The sequence below is a fragment of the Hydra viridissima genome, unplaced genomic scaffold (assembly GCF_058129835.1).
Source record: "Hydra viridissima isolate aposymbiotic clone 2 unplaced genomic scaffold, HvirCarnegie_v1 scaffold_4, whole genome shotgun sequence".
Lineage (NCBI taxonomy): Eukaryota > Metazoa > Cnidaria > Hydrozoa > Anthoathecata > Hydridae > Hydra > Hydra viridissima.
The window spans coordinates 6,954,000-6,977,988 of record NW_028324303.1 but is presented as its reverse complement, the minus strand read 5'-3'; the positions used below and the strand labels follow the sequence as shown (position 1 = coordinate 6,977,988).

At 33.1% G+C, this 23,989-nt stretch overlaps 1 protein-coding gene and 1 pseudogene across 2 annotated transcripts; one reads left to right on the top strand and one right to left on the bottom strand.

Annotated features, from left to right (window-relative positions):
• Positions 1-697: 697 nt before the first annotated feature.
• LOC149889603 (uncharacterized) lies at positions 698-1,700 on the bottom strand. The gene is made up of 2 exons (XM_090085149.1): positions 804-1,700; positions 698-712 (listed from the first exon to the last, which is right to left on the bottom strand). The coding sequence occupies exons 1-2, from the start codon at positions 1,698-1,700 to the stop codon at positions 698-700; spliced, it is 912 nt and encodes a 303-aa protein (XP_089941275.1).
• A 16,563-nt stretch (positions 1,701-18,263) lies between these two features.
• Positions 18,264-21,635, top strand: LOC149889602 (uncharacterized; annotated as a pseudogene). The gene is made up of 3 exons (XR_016452163.1): positions 18,264-18,552; positions 18,858-18,933; positions 19,096-21,635. The product of XR_016452163.1 is annotated as an uncharacterized LOC149889602 (transcript).
• The last annotated feature ends 2,354 nt before the right edge of the window (positions 21,636-23,989 follow it).

Below are 23,989 nucleotides of genomic sequence, written 5' to 3'. Positions count from 1 at the left end.
TCAATTTTTTTGGTTTTTCCGATTTTTACGGGCTTGCTAATTTTTCGCATTCTGTTTTCCATTTTTACTATGCCAAGAAAAAAAATTTTTTTTCTTTTTTTCCGAGAATTTTTTCAATTCTTTTTTTCCGAGAATTGAAAAATTTTTTTTTTCGGACTTGTATTTTTTTTTCATTTTTTCGGACTTGGAGTTTTTTTTCTGTTTTCGAGTTTTTCAGAATTGAAAATCTCAATCTTGATCCCATCCTCCACTTTTCCATTACGACGCTCCAAATATCTCCAACCATGCCCCGTCTTTTTCATATTCCTCCCCGGTATTCAACAACCTCCCCGGTTTCGATGTTGGTCGTTTTCACAGACGCAGGTTTTTTTCGAATCGAACCAAGCCTCACGTATTTTGGATCGATCGGTTTTTTTGAATTTTCCGTTTGCACCATTTTCGTTTTTATTTCTTTTTTCGGTCGACCCACCGACTTGCATTCTTTTGCACCTTCCAAAAGAGAATCTTTGCTTACGAGATTGTTCTCAACCGCAATCATCATCAAGGTCAACAAATTGTTTGAGGTTTTTGTGACACCATTTTCTCTCAGCAAATTTTTCAAATAATTTTTTGTTAGTCTCATGTTTTATTTTTAAAAAGAAAAAAATTTTTTAAATCATTTTTTGTCAAGAATATCATGACGCCTAATAAACAGCGTTCATGTTGGTTCCGTCTGAAATAAAATTAAGCTTTTTGTCGGAAATGATCACTGCAAAAATAACGGTGCTTTCTGGCACTGCTGTTCGGAGTTTTAGGTTCAAAACCAATTCTGCCGTTTCGGAAACAACTCTTTCCTTTTGCTTTGTGATGTCAATCACGAACAACGGAAACAATTTTATATATTCAAGCAGAGAAAAACCGGATTTGCAAACAAGCTCGTTTGTGCCGTAATATTTTTCGTCAAAAGAGAACGCATCTGCATAAGCCATAACCACTTTCTTTTCTCCAAAATTCAAGTCGTAATTGTAGTTTGGATATTTTATCCCATTGACGGTAGCGAAAAAATTGCTGATGTCACAATGATCGAATACGGCTGGATTTGCTGTTTGACTGGAACCTTTGTTTGTCTGAAGACCGAACAAAATAAATTGCGGAACGCTTTTGTCAGTGATTCTTCCAAGGGTCCAGGTGAATTCTGTTGGAATGGATTGCCTTTCGACTTTGTTTGCTTTATAAGATACATCAACGGTACTTTTTGACGCCATAAAATTCAATAACTTGTTTTTTTCCAAAATACTCGTTTCAATTCTTGGCATGAAAAGTCGGAATTTTTTGATATCGATCATTCCTATACCAACAGTTCCAGCTCTGTAAATGGCGTCGTCGTATTCTTTTTTTGTAAAGGCTAGTGTATGTCTGAACCCGTAAATAGCTTTATTGTAAGTTTCACAAAAAGCAAAAATGTGCCTTAAAGGTATCCTAAAAGAAAATGCGCCAATGGATGTTGTGTCTGCAAACAAGTGGTCTCGCCTGACGATGAACCCTGCGTTTCCAGTTGCTGTTGAAGTGTCTTTGTACCACATTTGCTTCAAACCATCGGTAATCTGAAAACCGAAAGGATATTTCAACGTTCCAAGAATGGTTGTTCCCTGACCTGGGTACATGACTCTTTCCACTTGCTGCTCTGACAAGTCGCAAGTGACGTCACTGAACAAATACATCATGGCGTTGTTTACCAGAGCAATGTTGTCTGCAGCCGCGTAAGCGGTACCGTCCGCTTTTTTCAGAACCCCTTCAACGAGAATGTAAGCATCAGACGGAACTGTCTGCACAGACTGGCAATCAATCTCAAAAACGATCGATCCTGAAGAATTTAAATCGAGGTTTGTTGGAAGGTACTCGAAAAAATCAACTTTTTAATGCCGGTGTCGTACTCGGGCTTTTCGTCAATTATTAATCTGTCGCTGTTTATCATTTTTTAAAATGAGAAAAAAAATTTTTATGTCATTTTTGATTCGTCAAAAAAAAATCACGCAATCAAAAGCCCGCTCCCCATTTTGACCAGATCTTGGATTCTAGCCGCGTTCTTTTTTGTCATTTTCTTTTTTACTTGAATGGACGAACCAAACATTTTTTTATGCAGCTCTTCCATCGGATTAATAGATGCATATTGCTTTGCCGCTTCGTTCAAAATCGTGCTAGCCAATTGGTTTGGATTGATTGTCCCCGTCTTGGCGTAAACTTTTTCAATCGCTTTTTTTCCTTTGTCGATGGCAACGTCTCTGGCGGTTGATATGGCCGAAGAGGCCAATTCTTTTCCGGCAGATCTGGCGGCTGTGATCGCTTCTCTTCCAATTTCATTGCTGCTGCTTTCCTCAATAAATGAAGAGATGACTTTGATGCGTTTGAAGCTATCATTCTCCTCAAAAAATTTTTAAACGTGTCCACGATCCCTCCACCTCCAACAACGTTCTTTTTTATATATCTTCTGTTGTTCACAATGAGTATTTTAAAAATGAGAAAATATTTTTTTTAATTCGCCATCGTGTTTCGCGACTCGATGTTTTTTTGAATCGATCGGTATTCCTCTTTGTTTATTTCCCCCTGCCTCAGCAGCTCGTCACAAATCGCCACAGCCTCGTTTCTCGATGCGATATTTCCAGCATGACCAGCGGAGATGCTCAAACCAAGTTTTTGCACAAGTGCATTCGGATCGCTCGGAAGAATTATCACTCCACAACCTTTTATTCCCCTCGTTTTTGCATAGTTTCTTTTCCATATTGGGGATATAATTATTCCCCACTTTTCACTTCCCGAAGCTTTTGGTATGGTTGGTTTCCCTTCTCTCTCCATTGCATGCGTTTCGACCAGTATTTTTTCATAATTTTTCAAGTCCTCTTCTGTTACCTTTTTTTTATCAGGATTGGATCTTGAAATCAGCTCCCAAAGTCCTCTTGTCCCGTGGTATCTTTCTCTACCAATAATGACGTCGTTTTCATTGATGACAATTTCTTCTTTTCCAATGTACATTTTGCCATCTTTTTTTGCGTGAATTCCAAACACTCTGTCACACATTTCTTTTTTCATCGCGTAATGCGACAAATAATAAGACGCGAGACCTCCTAAATTCATTATTTCAGGAGTCTCCAAACTTTGAAAAGACGACTCACTTTCTGGGTAAGTCAAAGCCAGTGGACTGTTGCCAACCTCCCTGTATGCAATGCTTTTCAGCTCGTTTTTCACATTTTCACGTTGTTTTCTATAAGCGGCTTAAAAAACTTGTTCAAATCAATCTGATAATTTGCATCTGAAACGTTCCCGTTGAGGCTCTCATTGTAAAGCTTCTCCCTGTTGGTCATGTAATTTTTTACGATCTCCTCTCTCTTTTTTGGGTCATGTATTTTAAAGAACTCCATTTTTTAAAATACGGAGAAAAAAACTTAAACAAAAAACACAAACGAGTTTGCGTTTGCGTTTGCGTTCATTTTCCCTTTTTTTAAAGGTTGTTAAATGCTTGAATGGCTTCTTCTCTTCCTTTTTGTATCAGTGACTCTTTGGTCAATTCGCCAATGCTGCTTTTTGCTTTTGTTCGTATTTCTTCAGTCATGGTTTTAAATTTTTGAAGCTCGCTGAGAACTAATTCGTATTCGGAATTGCTCACAAACCCGTCCATGAGCGATTTTGAAATGTGATCGCCAATCGTATTCAATTTTGACTCGGAAAGAACCTTTATTTTTTCGTGCTTTTCAGCCTTTATCATCATTTTTTTGTTTTGATGGTTTCCAAAAATGGACAAAGCACCCATTCCAACCGCAATCCCCTCGCACGCAATAGAAACTGGGGTGGCAACGACGGTTGATAAAAGTGCAATACCTGTAATCCCCAAACCAATGCACACCGTTTGCAACCCATCGTCTACGAAACGAATAATTTTTGCCACTCGATGGTACTTTTTGCTCAAAGCCATTCTTTTCACTTTTTCATCCTCCATTTCTTTTTGGATCTCACTTATTTTTTGAAGCCGGAAAACGGTGTCTCCATAGGGTGGTGCTGATGGAATAGCTGGATCGATTGATACCGTTGGAAGAACTGGATCGGTTGATGCCGTTGGAAGAACTGGATAAATTTTTTCAGGTTTTTTTATTATCTCCATCTTTTTAATAAAGACAGATTTTTTTAATTCGAATCGATGTGATTTATTTTGCAAAGCATTTCTCCTTTTTTGACTATGACGTCATGGATGCTGTTGCTGGTTATATCCAAAACGATGTCTTCCACAGGCTCAGAAAAAATGGCATCGTTTTTGTAAAAGTTTAGTTTTTCGTTGATCGAATGCAACAAAGTGACGACAGCAATTCCTTTGTCAAAACTCAATCCAACAGACAACGATATTGTCGTCTGAGAAAGAGCAGCAAATTTTATGTCTTTCTGAGCAAAAATCTCGTGTTGCGCATTTATGTTAAAACAGTTTGGATGATCCAAATCTTTTTTTGCCACAACAATATTTTGCGATGTCTTTTTTTGCAGGTTTTTTATTGTCTCCACCAAATTTTCCAGCTCTTTGATTCTTTCCACCAAATTTTCTAAATTTTTGGTTCGATCTGACTCTTTGAATCGCTCCAACTCTTTTATCCTCTCATTTATGTGTCCCAAATACATTTTCGAGATCTCTAAACTCGAATCGACGTGTTTTTCTGCTGAGGAAACGTTTTTAAAAAACTTGTGAGGAGCATGCATTTTTTAATATGAAAAGAAAATGTTTTAACTCATTTTATTTTCATTTTTTTTCGTGTTTTCACGCGCTGGCTCCGTTTTGCAAAAGCAATTCAACCACTTTGTCGTAACCGTTTTGAGATGCTAAATACAACGGCGTCCGGTTGTCTTTATCTCGCGCGTCGACGTCGGCTCCGTTTTGCAAGAGCAATTGAACAATTTCAAGATGATCCCCATTCGAAGCGACGTGCAGAGGCGTCCATCCATCATCGTTTAACGCGTCAATATTGGCATGATGTTGTAAAAGCAGTTGAACAATTTCGAGATTACCTATTTGAGAAGCTCGATGCAAAGGTGTCCAGAGGTTATTATCTTGCACGTTGACTTTGGCTCCGTTTTCCAAGAGCAATTGGACAATGCCAAGTCTAGCAATTTCCGATGCCTCTCGCAATAACGTACATTCGTTTTCAATCGTCATCTTTTTTATATGAAAAGAAAATTTTTTTAACTCATTTTATTTTCTTTTTTTTTTCTTCGTGTTTTCACATTTCTTAGTGTTTTCACATTTCTTCGTATTTTCACATTTCTTCGTGTTTTTTCACATTTCTTCGTCAGATTCCATTTGCCCCAAAATCCAAATCGTCACCCATGATGCTTTGAACTGAAGGCTCGTTTTTTGAAATGACCGCTTCGGGAATCCTAACCTGAATGGACTCGATCTGCGCTCCGACAAAAACACCTTCAATTTTCAAAGAGGCGACGGCGTAGCACTTTTGTCGAACATATCCCAAAGGATCTGCTTTTACCATCTTTTTGTTCTCCTTTTTGAAAAACAAAGAAGAAACCTCAATGTTTTTTTCGTTTTTCTTTGTAAACAATTGTCCGGAAAAAATGGGAGCTGCATGTGGATTATCGGATTTGTTTTTAAAAATGGACAGATCCTCTGTCGTTATTTTTTTCGTTCTTCCTCCTTTTTTCAAAATGGGAATCATTTCCTTGACTTTTTCGCGAAGAAATTTTGATATTTTTTCAGTCGCCTCGATAAACTTTTTTTCTTTTTCGCTCATTCCATTTTTTTCGTTGAAACCGAAAAAGGACATGGAATATCCCTCCAGCTCGTTTGTTCTAAAACTGCAGTTCTCAAACACACCCAGAGAAAACAAAACGGGGGTTCTTAGAATAAAAGGACCTTTTCCAGAGGGGTACTCATAAAAAAGCGGAATCTTTTGGTACTGAATTGGTTTGGTTGCGGAATAAATCTCTCCAACCGATAGTTTGCTGTCGTCAAAATTTTCAATCGTAACAAAATTCATCTTTTTTACATGAAAAGAAAATTTTTTTATATCATTTTTTCAAACGGATCAATTCTTTATTGTCCACCCATGAGTTGAACGAGTCTGGATATCCTTTCCATTTTACCAGTGATTTGCTTTTTGTTCTGCGAACGATTTTTTCAATCCTGAATATGCTCTGATCCGTCTTTTGCATCTCCTGCTCGTAAAAAGTGCCTTGAATGTCTTCACCGTTGTCGTCGGTAACCTTGTACGTGGGTGGATCCGTTCGCTGAACTTTTGACACGGTAAAAACTTCCTAGGTCCATCTCGGCGTGTACCCTTTTTCAAAATTGGTCTTCTTTTTTGTGGTCCTCACTTTGTCACCCATTAAAAACTTCGGTTCTGGTCTTTCTTTTTGCATCTTTCCATTCAGGTTCATCCAGACCATACTTTTATTTTTTTCCTCGCTGGCTTCAATTGGAGTCATTTTTATGGACGAGTGCTTTGTGCTGTTGTAATTTTTTACCATTTCGTCCAAAATGTCAATGTATTTATTGGTGCTGTTGGCTGAAAAATATTTAAACATTTTTTCTTTCATCGTTCTGTTCCATCGCTCAACGACACAGCTTTTTTCCTCGTTTTCAGTGGAATATAATTGAACACCCAGCGCTTTCACGTGCTTGTTGTAAAATTCTTTTCCTTTGTCCACCCACATTTTTACACATTTTCTTTCACCAAAAATCTTTTTCAACGCTTCAGCCACTTCAAGACCTGTTTTGCTTTTCAACGGAACGATCCACCCATACTTTGAAAACACGTCGATCACCATGAGTAAATATTTTACGCCCTTGTTGAACTTTGAAAACGATTGCATGTCAACCAAATCGACAGCCCATATTTCATCGATGTCGTTCACAAACACTTTTCTTTTTTTAAAATGGCGAATGACCGGTTTGTGAAGCTCTTCTGCAAGCTGATCCGTCCATTTTAAACTTGAAAAAATTTTTTTTTTTTTTTTGCAGAGACACCCAGTCCGAATTTGGCTTTGGCTTTGATGATGGGTGCGATAAGCTTTCTTTCGTTTATTTCTTTTTGAGTGGGGTTTGGAATGGAGTTCATTTCTTCAAGCATCATTTGATCCGCCAAATTTCTGCTTTGAACGTCGTTTAAATATTTATAGGCTAAATCGTGGTGGTACGCTGCACTGTCCACTCGGTCCACCGGTTTGCTCCACTCTTGGTACATGTCGGTGGATGTGAGCCTTTTGTCCAGGTTTGTGCCAGGTCCTTCAAAATTCATTTCTGGAATCTGCATTTTTCCTGGAAATTTTGCCCACGGAAGCTTTATTTTTTTTGAAAAATTGTTTATCGATTCGACCAAGTCTCCCCCTTTTGTCGTCGAAGAAGCAAACGTGCATTTGGTCGTTCCACAAGAGTCGCAAGTCCCTTTGATCATATTTCTGTTGTTTTTTGTCCTCTCGTTTCTCAAATGGATCGTTTCTGTTTTCCTTTTACATTTGACGCAGTACATTTTTTTTATTTTAAATAATTATTTTTAAATTAAAAAAAATGGACGTAACCGATTTGTCATGGAGTATTGGAAAAAACAAAAGGAACAACATCGAGCTTTTACCAAGAAGCATTCGTGGGATCATCGTTGGAAAATCAGGTTGTGGAAAAATAACCTTGCTTCTCAATTTACTGCTCAAGCCTGGATGGTTGGATTATAACCACTTACAGGTCTTTGGCAAATCTCTTTTCCAACCCGAATACAAAATACTCAAAAGCGCCTTTGAGAAGAAACTACCAAAAGAAATTATTCTCGATTTGTTCAAGGTACAAAAACAAATTGAAAAATTAAATTTAAACCCTGAATGCGTCATTGACGACCTTTCAAAATATTATTCCGAGGATATAGATTGTCAATTTTTCGAAACGGATGACGATGTGCCTAAACCTGGAGATCTCGATTCAACAAAAAACAATTTAATGATCTTTGACGATTTGCAATTGGCTAAACAAAACAAGTGTGAAGAATATTACGTCCAAGGAAGACACTCCAACGTCGACTGCTTTTACCTAGCTCAAAATTATTTCAAGATCCCCAGACAAACCATCAGAGAAAATGCCAACTTTATTTGTTTATTTTATCAATCCAATAAAAATATTAACCACATTTATGAAGATCACGTTTCGAGCGACATGCCAATAGAAGTTTTCAAAGATTTTTGCAAAAAATGCTGGAAGGAGGATCACGGATTTGCTGTTATCGATTTATCGTCAAAAAAAAAACAAGGGAAAATATCGAATCGGACTTGACATTTTTGGTGCAACAAGAAAAACCATTTAAAAAAAATTTTCGTCCTTTTAAAAAATGTCAGGCATAATCATCGATGTGGATGGAACATCCAACATAATAATAACAGAATTTTTGGACAAAATCGTTTTTGAAAAAGGAAAAAAATATGAGATGGCTTTTCTCGGTCTTGAGACGTACAATAGCTTTCCAAACATCATCAGCAAAAACAATTCTTTCCGGTACAGCATGACCAACGGTGCCAATTGGGAAAACGTCGTCATTCCAGAAGGAAGCTACGACATTATCGACATCAACAATTATTTGCAAAAAACCGTCTCAAACACAATCAAAAATTATGCGTCTCAAAGCGCAAGCTACGTTACCGCAAATAAAATCAGCTACTCACCAGAAAACATCAAGATTGGATCCAATTCAAACACTTTAAAATCAACCATCAAACTTGGATTAAATTATTTGATGGATTTAAACGTGGAAAACAGCATCGCCTCGCTTTTGGGTTTCACAAAAAGACAATTAGACTCCAAATCCGAATACGAGTCCGACGACATTGTCAGAATTACGAACGTCAACACGATCAGAATCGTTAACAACGTTATCGGGTCGGCATACATCAACGGCTCGCAATTAATTTGCATCTACTCCTTTTACCCCTCTGTGGGTCCTGGCTTTAAAATCATCGAAAGACCTACCAATTTGGTTTACCTCCCTGTCAAAGTACCAGAAATTTCCACGTTGGTCACACGCGTTGTCGATCAAAACGGTAATCTAATCGACTTTCGCGGCGAGGACATCACGATCCGTTATCACATTCGAGAAGTGAAATAAATATTTTTTCCGGCATTTTAAAAATGAGCAATTACATTCGTGTCAAATTAAATGTTTCTCAGGGACAGATCGATAAAATAAAAAAATCAATCATTGAAGGAAAACCTGCGAGCATCCGTATTTCAAAAGATAATCTGCACGGAAACGACGTTTTACTTTTAACAGAAAGCCAACATCGAAAAATTGTGGACGCTCTCAATCGAGGAGTTGGAGTCACCATAAAAATGAGCAAAACTCAATTGGAACACAACGCAAAAGTAGAAGGAGGATTTCTTGGTGCTCTTTTACCTTTATTGGGAAGGGTTGCAGCTAAAGCCGTCCCAGTTTTTGGTAAGGCCGCTTTGGGCGGGGTTGCCTCTTCTCTTGGATCCAATATGATCGACAAAATTTTAGGAAATGGAATAAAATCAGAAGGAGGGTTTCTTCCTTTTCTTTTACCTTTATTGGGAGCTCTTGCACCCACTTTGATCGAAAAAATTGTTGGAAATGGTATTGCTTACCTCAAAAGCAATGGAAAAGGGATGAAAATTGCCACATACAAAGGAGACGGATTGTTTTTAACACCATGGGTCACAGGAAGCTCACTCAAAGATGGATTATACTTCAAAAGAGACAGAAAATATGTGCCCATCCTATCTTGATTGCTTCTCGCACAAAACTTCCCATTCTCAAGAATCCTTTTTTAAAAAAATTTTTTGAGTTAAATAATTTTTCTTGGCTTAATAAAATGAACAAAAAAACTAGAATATTGCGAAATGAGGACGGAAAAATTAGAAGCATAAAAACACTTGGCCCCATTGAATATTTAAGGAGCAAAGGAGTAGGATGGCGCGAAATTGAAATGTACAAATCAGTTCTCGAACAAGAACAAGAACAAAAACAAGAACAAAGAAAAAAAGAAATTTTTCGCGCAAGATTTAAACACAATTACAAAAAAGTTTTTTTTCATTACGCGTGTTTATCACGTCATGAAAAAACGTTTTCCCGTCATCATCATCATCATCATCATCATCATCATCATCATCATCATCATCATCATCATCATCATCATCATCATTATCATCATCATCATCATCATCATCATCATCATCATCATCATCATCATCATCATCATCATCATCATCATCATCATCATCATCATCTTCGCCACCCCTCACCCTCGTCAGAAATTTTCATCACAAAAAAAAAATTTTTTCAACCCCGCGATTATACAAAAAATCATTTTTCTCACAAAACATTTATTTAACCCGCGATTATACAAAAAATTCAGAACGGAGATAAAAAATGGTTTTGTCCCAGAACTCTCCTTTTATAGAAGTATAATAATAACAATAATAATAATAATAATAATAATAATAATAATAATAATAATAATAATAATAATAATAATAATAATAATAATAATAATAATAATAATAATAATAATAATAATAATAATAATAATAATAATAATAATAATAATAATAATAATAATAATAATAATAATAATAATAATAATAATAATAATAACAATAATAATAATAATAATAATAATAATAATAATAATAACAATAATAATAATAATAGTATATGAAGATTCTGGTGTGAAGGGATGCTATATTCTTGCCATTGTGGAGATGGTCTCAGAGGATAATGGCAATCTCTAAAAATTATTGGCACCTCTTCAACTTGAAGAAGTAAACTTTAGTATGGCATTTGATCTAAAGTGTGCAAGCAGTGTTTTTGAACTTTCAAGTCACTTTGGTAAATATGCCTATCTGTATTGTGAAGGAGAATGCTCCCTTGAAGCAGAGAAACTAAGAACGTTGGGCTCCATAGACTTATGTTATGATCAATATGTATATGGTGGAAAAAAAAGATTGAAAATGCAGGAATACAAAAATGTAATAAATCCTTGTTTAATTGACTTATGCTCCTGTTAGATATTTTGGAGAGGGATGTTACCTTAACTGCAACAATCAATATTTTACCAATAATCAATTGTTTGCATAATTTTACATTAGTGAATTCAGCTGTGTTTGGTTTGGAAATGGGTACAGATATTTCTGTTGAGATTGAAAATCTCAAAAGTTCATTTTCTTGTCTTCAACTGTATACAAAAGATGTATTTGGCTATGATTTGACAGTTTCATGGAAAATACATATTTTAGTGTGTCACATTCTCCTCTTCGTAGAACGCAATAATATTAGCTTAGGTAACAATGCAGAACAATGTGGTGAATCAGTTCGTCACAAATTTAAAAAAATTTGGATGAACTATAAAAGAAACATAGGGCACAAAAGTTATGGAGAAAAGCTAAAATCTGCTGTAGTAAATTGTAATTTAAACCATTGTCATAAGGCCGAGTGAATAAAAATAAGCAATAGCTTTTACTCAGTAATTGGTCAGCTTTACGTGAATAAAAACTTCAAAAGTTTTCTTCATATTTTTATCCGCGTAAAGGTAAGCAATTTACTCAGTAATTGCTCAATTTTACTTGAATAAAAACTTAAGTAAAGTTTTAAAAGTTTTTATTCACGTAAAGCTGACCAACTACTGAGTAAAAGCAATTACTCATTTTTATTCACCCGGTGTAGTAGCTTAAAATAACTCCCTGTAAAAAAATACTCCCGGAGTACTTATTTCCTAGTCAAAAAGTACTCCCCCAGTCATTTTAAGCTAGTAAATAAATACTCCCTTTAGTAAATAAGTACTCCCAATGAGAGTACTTATTACCATTTAAATTAAATTCGAAAAGCAATCTTTTAATGACAATTGATTTTACATTTGTAAATTCTGTTTTGTGGTAAATTGAGCAGTATTATGTTATAGTTAAGTTCTTAAACTTATTAAAAACCAAGTGAACTTAGTAGTATATCAAGGCTGAAAAAGGATTTGAAGACATTGCGATGCATCGCTTGTCGTAAAATTGTTCCTTCAATATCGAAAGTAAATTTTACACACACTTAAAATAAAAAATGGCGAGACATGTTGATTTTGTTGCAATTGAAAAGTACCTTAAAGAAAAAGTTTATCCTCTAGAAATTAAAGCTGATAAAGGAAAGAAATCTAATTTTCGAAAAGCTTGCAAAAATTTTAGCATTTTATCTGGACAATTACTATACCGTAGCAAAAAGTTAGTCGTTGCTTGTAAAGATCAACAGCAAAAGATAATATCTGACATTCATTTTGGTCTTAGTGAAAATTCCAAAGCAAAAGCAATGGCCTTGCACCGTGGAAGAGATGCAACTCATCACAAAATCTTTAGCAGGTTGTACTGGCACAATATTAAATTCGACGTAGAAAAGTTTATTCAAAAGTGTGATCAGTGTCAAAAACATGGTAGAATAATAAGTTCTTCAACAGAACTGCATTCCATTCCAATTGTAAGTAAAGCAATGGAACAAGTTGGAATTGATGTTTGTAATTTGCCAGAGGTTGATGGTTTTAAACATTTAGTTGTCTGTATAGACTATTTCACAAAATGGTCAGAAGCTAAACCTCTTAAAAACAAAACTGCTGATTCAATTGCACTCTTTTTATATGAAGTAACCTGTCGACACGGGTGCATTAAAATACAAATTAATGATCAAGGAAGAGAGTTTGTAAATGAAGTCAGCGAAAAATTGCATGCAATGACAGGAACTGAGCAAAGGGTAACTTCTGCTTACCATCCCCAATCTAATGGCTTATGTGAGCGTCAGAATAGAACTATAAAAGAAGCATTAGTTAAAGTTCTTGATGAAAAAGCTGTAGAATGGCCCTACATTATTGAAGGAATTTTATTTGCACATCGTGTTAGCAAGCACACTTCAACAAAATATTCACCATTTTTTCTATTATATAATCGAGAACCCACTTTACCTGTAGATGTTAAATACGGAATGGTTGATATTAAAAAGCATGACATTGAAAGTTTTGAGAGAGAAACTTTTGATGCAGTTCTTACTTCTTTTATTTCTTTACGAGAAAAAGTTTACCATACCGCATTCAAAAACATTCAAACTGCTCAAAATAAACAGCAGAAAGATTATAATAAACGCCATCAAGCACCTCATTTGATTGGAATTAATGATAAAGTTCTTTTAAAAAATCAAAAAAGGATAGATAGAAAAGGAGGAAAATTTTCATTTAAATGGCTTGGTCCATATACAGTACATTCAATTTCTAAAAACAACTTGTGCACTTTGGTTAACCAAAAAAATACTACTCTAAAGAAAAAATACAACGTTACTTTACTTAAGCCATACATTGATAAAAATAAAAAGTCATTATATAATGATATGTTGAGTTCTTGTGTTGAAACTGAAGAAAAAGTTACAAGTTTATGGTGCATGTTACCTGACCAAGTTGTTGAAATGATATTGATTAGTGCAGTGAAAACATCCATTATTGTTACGGAAACATATCAATCGTTGTATCATACTTGTAAGAGATTTAAAAACATTTTGCAACAAAAAAAAAGTTTCTTCTTCCGCGTATTTTCCTTAAATTTCAAGATCACGAACTCTCAAGTTTAATGCAACGGAACAATAGAATAAAAGTAAGTATTCAAAAGTTATTAAAAATATTTGGATCTTTTAGTGGAGTTGCAGCTTGCTTGAACAATATTGTCAATAATGAAAAATGGAAATCTTCATGGATTATCATTTGTGCAGAAAAACATTCATGGTTTACAGTTGAACAAACATTTTGGAAATCACATCAAATAATCAATTCAGTTGACTCAAAAAAGGCTTTAAAACCTCAAAAACTATGGTTAAATTTTCCAAATCTTTATCATCTTAAAAATGAAGATAAACAGATTTTGTTGTCTCATAATTCGTGGCTAAATGACAACATCATGGATGCTGCCCAAATGCTTATTTGTAAACAGCTAGGACCAAATGCAGAATTCCAATCTGTACTAAATTCTCAAAAATGTTCAAATAATCCATACCAGCCAGTCAATACTGAACATATTCAACTTATGCATAATGGTTCATGCCATTGGTTTCTTACATTTTGTTCTAATGGAAGAGTCAATATTTGTGATTCACTGAATCCTGTTTCTTTGAAATGTGTTCAGTCTTTATATAAAAACAATGTTAATAGTAATGAAGACTTACTTATAACTTTTCTGCCTGTACAAAAACAAACAGATGATTTTAATTGTGGATTGTTTGCTGTTGCCTTTGCAGCCGAATTATTAGCAGGTAAATCACCTATGGAAACGAACTTTGATGTATTGAAAATGCGGGGACACTTGTTATCATGTTTAAAGTCTCAGCATCTTTTACCTTTTCCTCAAAAGAATTTTTTTTGTTTATAAATATTGTATTCAAACACAATAATTACAACTGTAAAACTTTATAAACTGTAAATAATTACTTTTATCTATTAATTATTTTTTTGTACCAAAACCGCAGGCCAAAAATAGTGCTGGGTTCCAGTATTAGCATTTTTTTAGAAAAGAAAAATTAAGAAGAAATTTTTAATAAGGGATTTTCTCATGATAATCCCAAGGAATCATAAAGATTCTAAATACTACAAGATATAACTGTTTAAAATAAAAATAAAAAATTAACCATGGGAAACCCAATAAAATGCCGATTAAAGCCGATTACCAAAAAAACGGTACAAGTAGAAAGAAAAAATATCCTCTTGATAAAATTTGGAGGTGCCACGGTATTTTTATAATATTTTTGAAAACTTTAAAGGAAGTAAAATAATAAAAGATGCAACCTCTTTTCAATGTAAAAATACTGTAAAAACCATCTGTTTTTTAACCAATGTTGTTACGCTTAAAATTATTTAATCAGTACGCATCAGAGAGATGCGACGCGCCACCTCAAATTCAGTGTTATATTTATATATTTCAAAATTCAACTTTAGGGGAGTACTTATATCCTGGGGCAGTATTTTTATCCCAGGAAATAATTACTCCCGTGAGTAATTATTTTCTAGGATAAAAATACTCCCGGAGTACATATTTCCTAGGAAATATATACTCCGGGAGTATTTATTTAACTTTAGACTGCTATACCGGTGTTGCGATAAAAAAGTTAGTCGTTAAAAAAGTCAAAGGAGCGTTCGTTAGGGAATGAAATTAGACGTTAAAAAAGTTGCATTGTTTCATTAGGGTATGTAAAATAATAAAAATTAGTGTATATTTTATATTAAAAATGGCTGTCCATGTTTACTCAGTTGATGAAATTATTTTATACTTTATGTTAAAAATGGCTGTCCATAATTACTCAGTTGCTGAATTTATAAGCTTTACTACTGATATATGGACCAGTAGTTCAAATGAAAGCTTCATGAGCCTGACAGGTCACTGTTTAGACAATACATTTAATCAGAAAACTGTTGTACTTAGAGTAGCTCCATTTCCTGAGCGGCATACAGCAGCAAATATTGCTGAATTGATTGAAGATATGGCTGAATTTAAAATATCACCTTCAAAAATTCATTTAATAGCTAGAGATAATGGTAGAAATATTGTCAAGGCTATTAAAGATAGCCCATATGATAGTATGGCTTGTTTTTACACACACTGCAACTAGTAATTAATGAGTGTATTTTTGAACAAACAGTTGTCAAGAATGTCATTGCAAACTGGCATTAAATTGTTGGGCATTTCAGCCATTCTCCCCAAGTCTGCCCTAAACTTAAAGCTCTTTAAGAAGCAAACAATGTTCCTAAGCACAAACTTATTCAAAATGTTCCAAAAAGGTGGAATAGTACCTGTCATATGTTAGAACTAATTTATGATCAAAGGAAACCTCTAACCATATATGCACTTGAAAATGGTAAGCTTCCTTTATTAAATGCAAACAAATGGATGATTATTGGACAGTTTTGTGTTTTGCTAAAAGATTTCCACAAAACAAGAGTTCGCTTGAGTGAAAGAAATTCTATTGTCTCAGATATTATACCACAGATACAGTTTTTGAAACATTTCATTAATAAACCTTTAATTGATGACAGCTAATTCAATGGAGAATAGTTTCAAACAATATACTGATAACTATAACATCATCTTGTCAATATTTCTTGATCCCAGATTCAAATTAAAAATGTTCAAAAATGAAAACACCTTTTCAGCTGCTAAAACAAGTACTGAGAACATAACCATTCAGCTTATTAAAACCCATGAAAATATAAAAAACATCAAAGTTACTGAAAATGATCGGTCTGCAGCTTGTGACATTGAAAATATTAACTCAGAATATGAAAATAATGGTACAGTACTAAATGAATAGAAAGATATAGTAGAAATGGGTTTTGACAATTGCTTCGAAGAACTTGTAGGATTTAATTCTAAATAAATTGGTCAACCACAAACTTTAATTTCAAATGAAACTTTATTAAACAAAATTCAACACTACTCAAATGAAGACCTTATTGACAAAGAAAGCAATCATTTGTTGTGGTGGAAATCACAGAAAACCAAAATGCGACTATTAGCAAAGCTTGCTTTAAAGTATTAAAGCTGCCCACCGTCTTCTGTGAAGAGTGAAAGACTTTTTAGTATAGGTGGAAATGTATATACTGCAAAGAGATATAGCTTAACAGGAGCTCATGGTGAAATGTTAATATTTCTGAACTATAATATGAGAATTTAAAAATATTTGATTTTGTATATATTACTATAATTAGTATAGTATAATTCTTTTAGAAGTGAGTATCTATGTTCTATTTTTTCATGAAATATAATTTATTTAGGAGTTTAAAAGCTTTGATACTATGAGGAGGTCAAATGAAAAAGAAAATGTCATGAGAATTGTATAGAATTAGAAAATTACAGGGAAAAAAAATTTGGAAAAAATAATTGAAACTCTCTTTGAGAGCTTTTGCTCAAAAACAAAATCTTATTAACTTTTTACAGTTTTCTCTTGTGGTAATAACATTATAGGTCTTGGCTATAGGCCTCTATATTTATTTTTTTAATTTTTTTATTACAAATATTTATTTTTAAACGCCGAAAAGTGACCAATGTTACCCCAGGTTTTTATCATGTTTGATCAATAATTCTCCTGCTATGGGGTAACATTGGTCACTTTTTGGAGTTTTAAAAAATCATCAGCCCTTAAACACTTAGAGAAACATGAAAAGAACATTTAAATGGACAAAAAATTTTGCAACTAGCTCCCTGTTATTGTGCAAAAGTCATTAACAGTCATTTTCTAGTAGGTCATTATCGTCATCTGAGGATGATGACACTTGTTCAACTCTTGCCCTTTTCTTGTTATTCTTGGTGTTACTGTTATTCTTGGTGTTATTCTTTGATGTGGTAGGAGTTGTGTTATTCACCAGATCTTGCGGTGTTATCGCTTTGCCAGGTGTGATCTTTTTCCCTCTGGTGCGATTTGTTTTCCCATCCTGTCCACAATGTTTCACTATTAGACCTTCTATATCTTCATTGAATGCTTCCTTAACAGTACTACCGGTACCTCCTCCAATGTCTTTGTTAACCTGTGGCAAACGCTTCATGACCATTTCGACGGAAAACAGCAACGTCCAGCGGTTAAAGCAAATGGGAAGCCTATATTCCGAACTTTCGACTAGCCTTTCTCACGCTTACTCTTCCAGTTAAACATTCTTTTATAGCATTGGACGTTTCTTGACTGTATGAAGTTGCATATGCTCTTGAACCACGCTTTTGCTTATATTTCCTCGGCATTTTCACCGGCTAAGAATTCAAATGGTTCAATAAATGTATCAGAAGTGTCAAAACATGCCAAAATAAACTCAATGTAGTCTACGAAGTAACTGTGCTATATTCACAAAAACTGTTGATATACCAAATTTGTTGATATAATAGTCGATATATATTGTTGGTATCTCTAACAAAATTAAAACATGTTATCTTTGTTAAATTTTAGGAATTTAAAAAAAAATCAACAATTGACCCCGGTCAACAAAGTCACCCCGGCGACCAAAGTTACCCCGGTTGACGGTACCATTTTGAATACTTTTTAAACGGGCAAACTATTATAATGCCGTAAGGCGTTATAAAAAGTTGTAATTATTTTGCGCATGCACATTTAATAAACTTTTTTAACGACTAACTTTTTTAACGCAACACCGGCCTATAGTATTTAAATAGTCTGGAAACGCGGGCCGTTTTCTCATAACACTTAAGTTCCTTTCAATACTAGTGCTCAGACTACTTTAGAGTGCATCAAATTGGAAACATAGTACTTTGCTGCTATTTAATTTCATTTACTCTGTGATAAATATTGAAAATGCCAGGAGCCAATTGCGCTATATTTGGTTGTTCAGTATCAAGAAATCATGTTGGATTGTCTATATTTCGTGTTCCAACAAAAGATGACGAATATAGCGCAAACTGGAGACAGAAGTTAATAAGTGTAATTACACATGACAGAGTGATTGACAAAGGATTAAAAGCTCAAATCGAAAAAAGAAATCTTTATATTTGTGAAAGTCATTACACAAAGGATCAACTTCTTCGTCGTGAGTAAATTGCAATATTTTATTCAATATATCTGCTGCTTCAAGAAATTGGTTTGTATATGCCATATAATTATAATATATGGAAGCATTTCATTGACTGTATAATTAGATGGATGACTTCAGATATAATACGTTATCTTCAAAATATATTTATTTGAAATGTTAGCTAATAGAGCCTAATAAACTTTATATTTTATATAAAGTTTACTTAGCTGGATTAGTTGACAAATATTATATCAGTATTAACATTGTGTTGGTATCTATACTGGAAACAAGAAAATTCAGGTACATTTTTATAATTTTAGATGATTTAAAAACTACACTTATTCCTGGATCAATACCAAAAATAAATTTACCACAAAAAAGTTTTTCTATTTCAAGGTAAAATAAAATTATTTTGAAAAATAATAAAGAATATATATATATATATATATATATATATATATATATATATATATATATATATAAGCTTGAAAATAGTTTTTTGTTTATACTGTTGTATAATTGCAAATAAACTACTTGAATTGATAATTTTATTTTAAGCACAACATCTCGTAAATCTGCAGAAATCATAGTTGATAAGAAATCCAATTTAAATACTCAACCAAACTCAATCCAGGAATGTTACAAATCAATGGAAGAATTTACTAAGCGTATAATACATCTTAATCTTCCTTCTGGTTGGAATATAAATAATAATATTTCTCACGTTCATATTTTTGAAAAAGATGAAATTCATGAAGTTACAAAAACAGACATATTTATTGATGCTTCTTTAACATTTACACTTCGCATTTATGCCTGGCGTTTACCATCAACCCATGAAGTTTATAAAAGTTATGACAGTTCAATGAAAAATATCACTTTGTCAAACTTGATCAAAGTTATTTCAAGTTATAGTATTTGTCTAGGAGTCTCACTCGATGAAGCAAAAAAGTCTGCCATCAAACATTGTGTCCCTAAAATATATAATCAAACAGAATTTAACTTTTATGTTACTTATCAAACTGAGTATTTCAGATCAAGTACATGTTCAGTTTTGAGCAAACTGTATTGTTGTGATAACTGTATTATAAATGAAAAAACTTTAATTTCTAAGTCTTCCAAATCATCAAAAAGAAAGCACAGTGTAGCGAAAAAGCCTGCTAAACTTAATGTACCAATATCATTGACTTCTCCAGATCGCCTAAAGTTAACAATTCAAAACTATAGAATTGAAAATAAGGAGTTGAAAGAAAAAATCATTGATTTACAAAATTCAATTTCAAAATCTGCCCTGACTATCAGTTCAAGTTTAAGTGATGATTTAATATCAATTATGTCAAATGCAGATCAAAACAAAAACTCACCTTTTATGAAGCTATTTTGGGAGGAGCAGCAAAAATATTTGAGGTTATCTCCAACTAATGTAAGATATCATCCTATAATAATTCGATACTGTCTTTCACTGGCATCAAAGTCTGCTGCAATATATGATGATATACGTTACAATGAGAAATCAGGAACAGGTTTTCTTGTCCTTCCAAGTCGTCGTCGCTTTATAAAAATTACATTTAACCTAAACATGGATTTAATAAGGAAATAATTGATGAATCAAAAGAAAAAACCAAAGATTTTTCTGAGCAAGAAAAATTTATTGTCATTCTAATGGATGAAATGAAAATTCAGGAAAACTTAGTTTGGGACAAGCACACTGGGGAGATTGTGGGTTATGTTGATCTTGGTGATGCTGATGTTAACATAACAACTTTGCCAAAAGTAGATGATTTTGCTACCCATGTTTTAGTATTTCTTGTTCGTAGTATTGTCAATCCTTTTAAATTTAGTTTAGCTAACTTTGCAACAACTGGAGCCACCGCTTATCAAATTTTTCCATTGCTTTGGAAAGCAATTGGAATTTATGAATTAAATTCCTTAAAAGTTATTGCTGTAACTTGTGATGGAGCTTCTGCAAATCGCAAGTTGTTTAAAATGCATTTTACCATGACACGTAATGATATGAATCCGCATGTTGATGTCACATATAGAACGCTTAACTATTTTAGTTCAGAAAAACGATTTATTTATTTTATATCTGACCCACCACATTTAGTTAAGACAGTTCGTAACTGTTTATCTAACTCAAAAAATGCAGAAGGAACAAGATATATGTGGAATGGTGGTATGTTCATATTGTGGAATCATATTGCTGATAAATTTTATGAGGACAGAGAATGTGGCTTACATATTTTGCCTAAACTCACTTTTGAACATATAAAATTGACGCCATATTCAATAATGAATGTTAAACTTGCTGCTCAAGTGCTAAGTTCTACTGTATCAAAAGTTTTATTACATTACGGACCACCTGAAGCTGAAGGCACTGCTAAGTTTTGTGCCTTAATGGATAGCTTCTTTGATATAATGTATATAAGTTTAAATGGTCATAAATTTGATCTAAAACCAAATCTAGCTCCATTCTCATCATTAAATGATGATAGGTTTTTTTGGTTACAAAGTGTTTTTTTGCAATATTTTAAAGATTGGTTAAAATCTATTGAAGAGCATCCTGGAGATATTTCAAAAATCAAAGATGTTCATTGCCCATCAAACATATGAAAGTTTGAAGATTACAGTTCATTCAATTACAGAATCTGTTCAGTTTTTACTGCAGCAAAATGTAAAATATGTTCTAACTGAACGCTTTTGTCAGGATCCAATTGAAAATTATTTTGGACGCCAACGATCACTTGGATCACGAAAAGATAATCCATCTGTTAATGACTTTGGTTACAATGATAACATGATAAGAAATCAGAAAGTATTTCTTCCTGTAACTGGAAATGTAATTAGCTATACAGATAATACGAGTGATAGTATTAAATCGTGTTAAAAAAAAATTTTAACCAAGTAAAAACTGTATTAAACATAAGATAATGTTTTTTGATGAGTTCAATTACTAATATGTTTCACTTAAAATTTAACATATATAGATTTCGACTTATTTTCTTTTTTAAAAATGTAGTACACTATTTTTAAAATATTTTTTGGTATAAATGTATTGGTCAAAAATAATCAATTTTAAAGATCTGTCTATATCTAAATTTATCTTACAATTTAAAAAAATGGTAACACTATAAAGTATTAATTTTGTTATTGATATTGTATATATCAAAGTTGATTTATACAATATCAATATGAAATATACCATAAACTTATACATCATAAAAGTAAGTTATTAAGTATTCATTTTACTACTTCAGGAGTAGTTAGTAATATGCTATTAATATTTTTAAAAGATATGTGGCTATGAAAATAGCCGTTTTCATAAGTCCAAGTCATGCCAAGTCTTTAATGTCCTTGTTCCAAAGTTAAGACTTTTTTTTTAATTGCTGTTCTTAATGCATTTGATTTAGTTTGACTTTTAGAAATCTTGAAAGCTTGCAACTTATCTTTCACATAGGAAAATGTAAGAACATGTATATACAGAATTAGAAGATCTTCTAATAAATTAAGTGCTATTTCTTTTTGAACTTTATCAGTTGAACTATGTATAATTTTTGAAAAGTTAACAAGCACAAAAGAGTCTTTAATTAATGTATCAACTATTTCTTTGCAATTGATAGTATAAGATGACTTTTTTGCCATAGAAATAAAATGGTACTCTGCAGTAGTAAAGATACAAATAACCTCTTTACTTACTTTCCATAAACCACCCCTATCATGCAAATTAACATGTTTATGCTCTGGCAAAGAAATCGTTTCTCCTGTACATTTACCAGCAAGCAAAAATGATAAACACTGTTTATGATACAAACTAGACATGTTAGAACTACATCTAATTCTACGATAAAAGGTACCAAAAACATAACCACTAAGATAAGCGATAATAGATTTTTCTTTTTCAGTAAACTGATAAGATTCATGTTTAAATGTTAAAACATCATTATTAAAGGAGGCTCCATTCAGATGAGCCAAGACAAGATTAGCAACTTCAAAACTTAAAAGAAGAGTGCAGTTTTGGCTAAGATTTTTAAAAGGACTTGGTGCTTCAGAAAATATTTTGTAGAAAGCTGGGTAAAAATTTTCAGCATTTCCATCAAATGATTTAATAATACTTTTTATTAAAGAATAAGCTGTATTGACCTCCTCTATACATGTCAATTTAAAATTTTTAAATTCAGTTCTTATTTTAGTAGGGTAGCATCAATGGCAAGCTTTTCTGCACTCTGAATCAAGTAATTTTGAAAGCAATTAGAATGAAGAATAAGCTCTGCTATTTTTTTCTCTTTACTAAACTGTTTATCAATAAGCTTGTCCTTGTGCTTGGCATTGAGGTGACGAGTTAAACCACCTTGTGATAAACATCTTTTTTCGCAATATAAACACAAAAATACACGCTCATCATTTGCGTTAGGAATATTTCCAACAGCTAACTCAACAGTTGAACTAAAATTAGGATCAGTCTCCAACAAATCTTCATCAATAGCAGTTAAAACAGCATCAAATTCATCTAAATTATTAGAAACTGCGGCAGAAAAAGTCATTTTAAAATTATTTGATGCACTCTCATTCCAGTCACCCTTAAATGTTCAAGTTATTTAACGAAATCCATAGAAGACGACCCGCGTTTCCAGACTATTTAAATACTGACTATGGTGATACAAATGTATTTATATTATGGTTTTTTTGTAAATGAAATAAATAAATATAAATGGGTTATTTTGACTACCATAGTGGCTGACTTTATTAAAACTTTGGAAGAAAAAAAGCCAAAAATTATGCGTTTTTATTTTGAAAATATAGATATTTAGCACTTAGTTCAGATTTCCTGACAACATATATTGTGTTTACTAATGCATATGATTGATTAAATGTAAAAAAATCAGTAGTGGGGAGCAATGATATATTAAGAATAACTAGATGTCTAACTGCCGTAAATCGGCATAAGAAAAAGTGAAGAAAAAATCGGCCATTATAGGGGGCAAAATCTTTACACTATCAAAACAACACAAATACGAAGCTTAAGATTTTTTAAATTTGCCCTCCGTAATGGCCGATTTTTGCTTCAAAAAATACGCGGAAGTTAGACATCTTGTTCTTTTTAACATATCATTGGTGGGGAGAGCTTCAACCGGGCGGTCAATTTGGAGAACAGTGTAGTAATGATATGCCTTTTTTAAGTTGAAAAATCATACGATGTTATCGGTTTATAACGATATTTTATCGTTTGCATTTCCAAAGAACCTTATGGGTTTCCATAACGTTCTATTATTCAAAATCTTTATTACTAAAAGTAAAAACTAAGAGTCTGCGTATCGTTTTATTTCTATATCGTTATCATACCGATATAATATCGGGAAAAAAAAGTGTCATCGGATTTATTACGACTTAATATCGTTATAAAAATTTTAACCGGTGTTATAATTTAAATCTCGGTATAAACCGGAACTCTCGT

Excerpts from the sequence above, each read along its gene's own strand:
- LOC149889603 (XM_090085149.1), bottom strand. The coding sequence starts at position 1,700 with ATGTATTTGTTCAGTGACGTCACTTGCGACTTGTCAGAGCAGCAAGTG.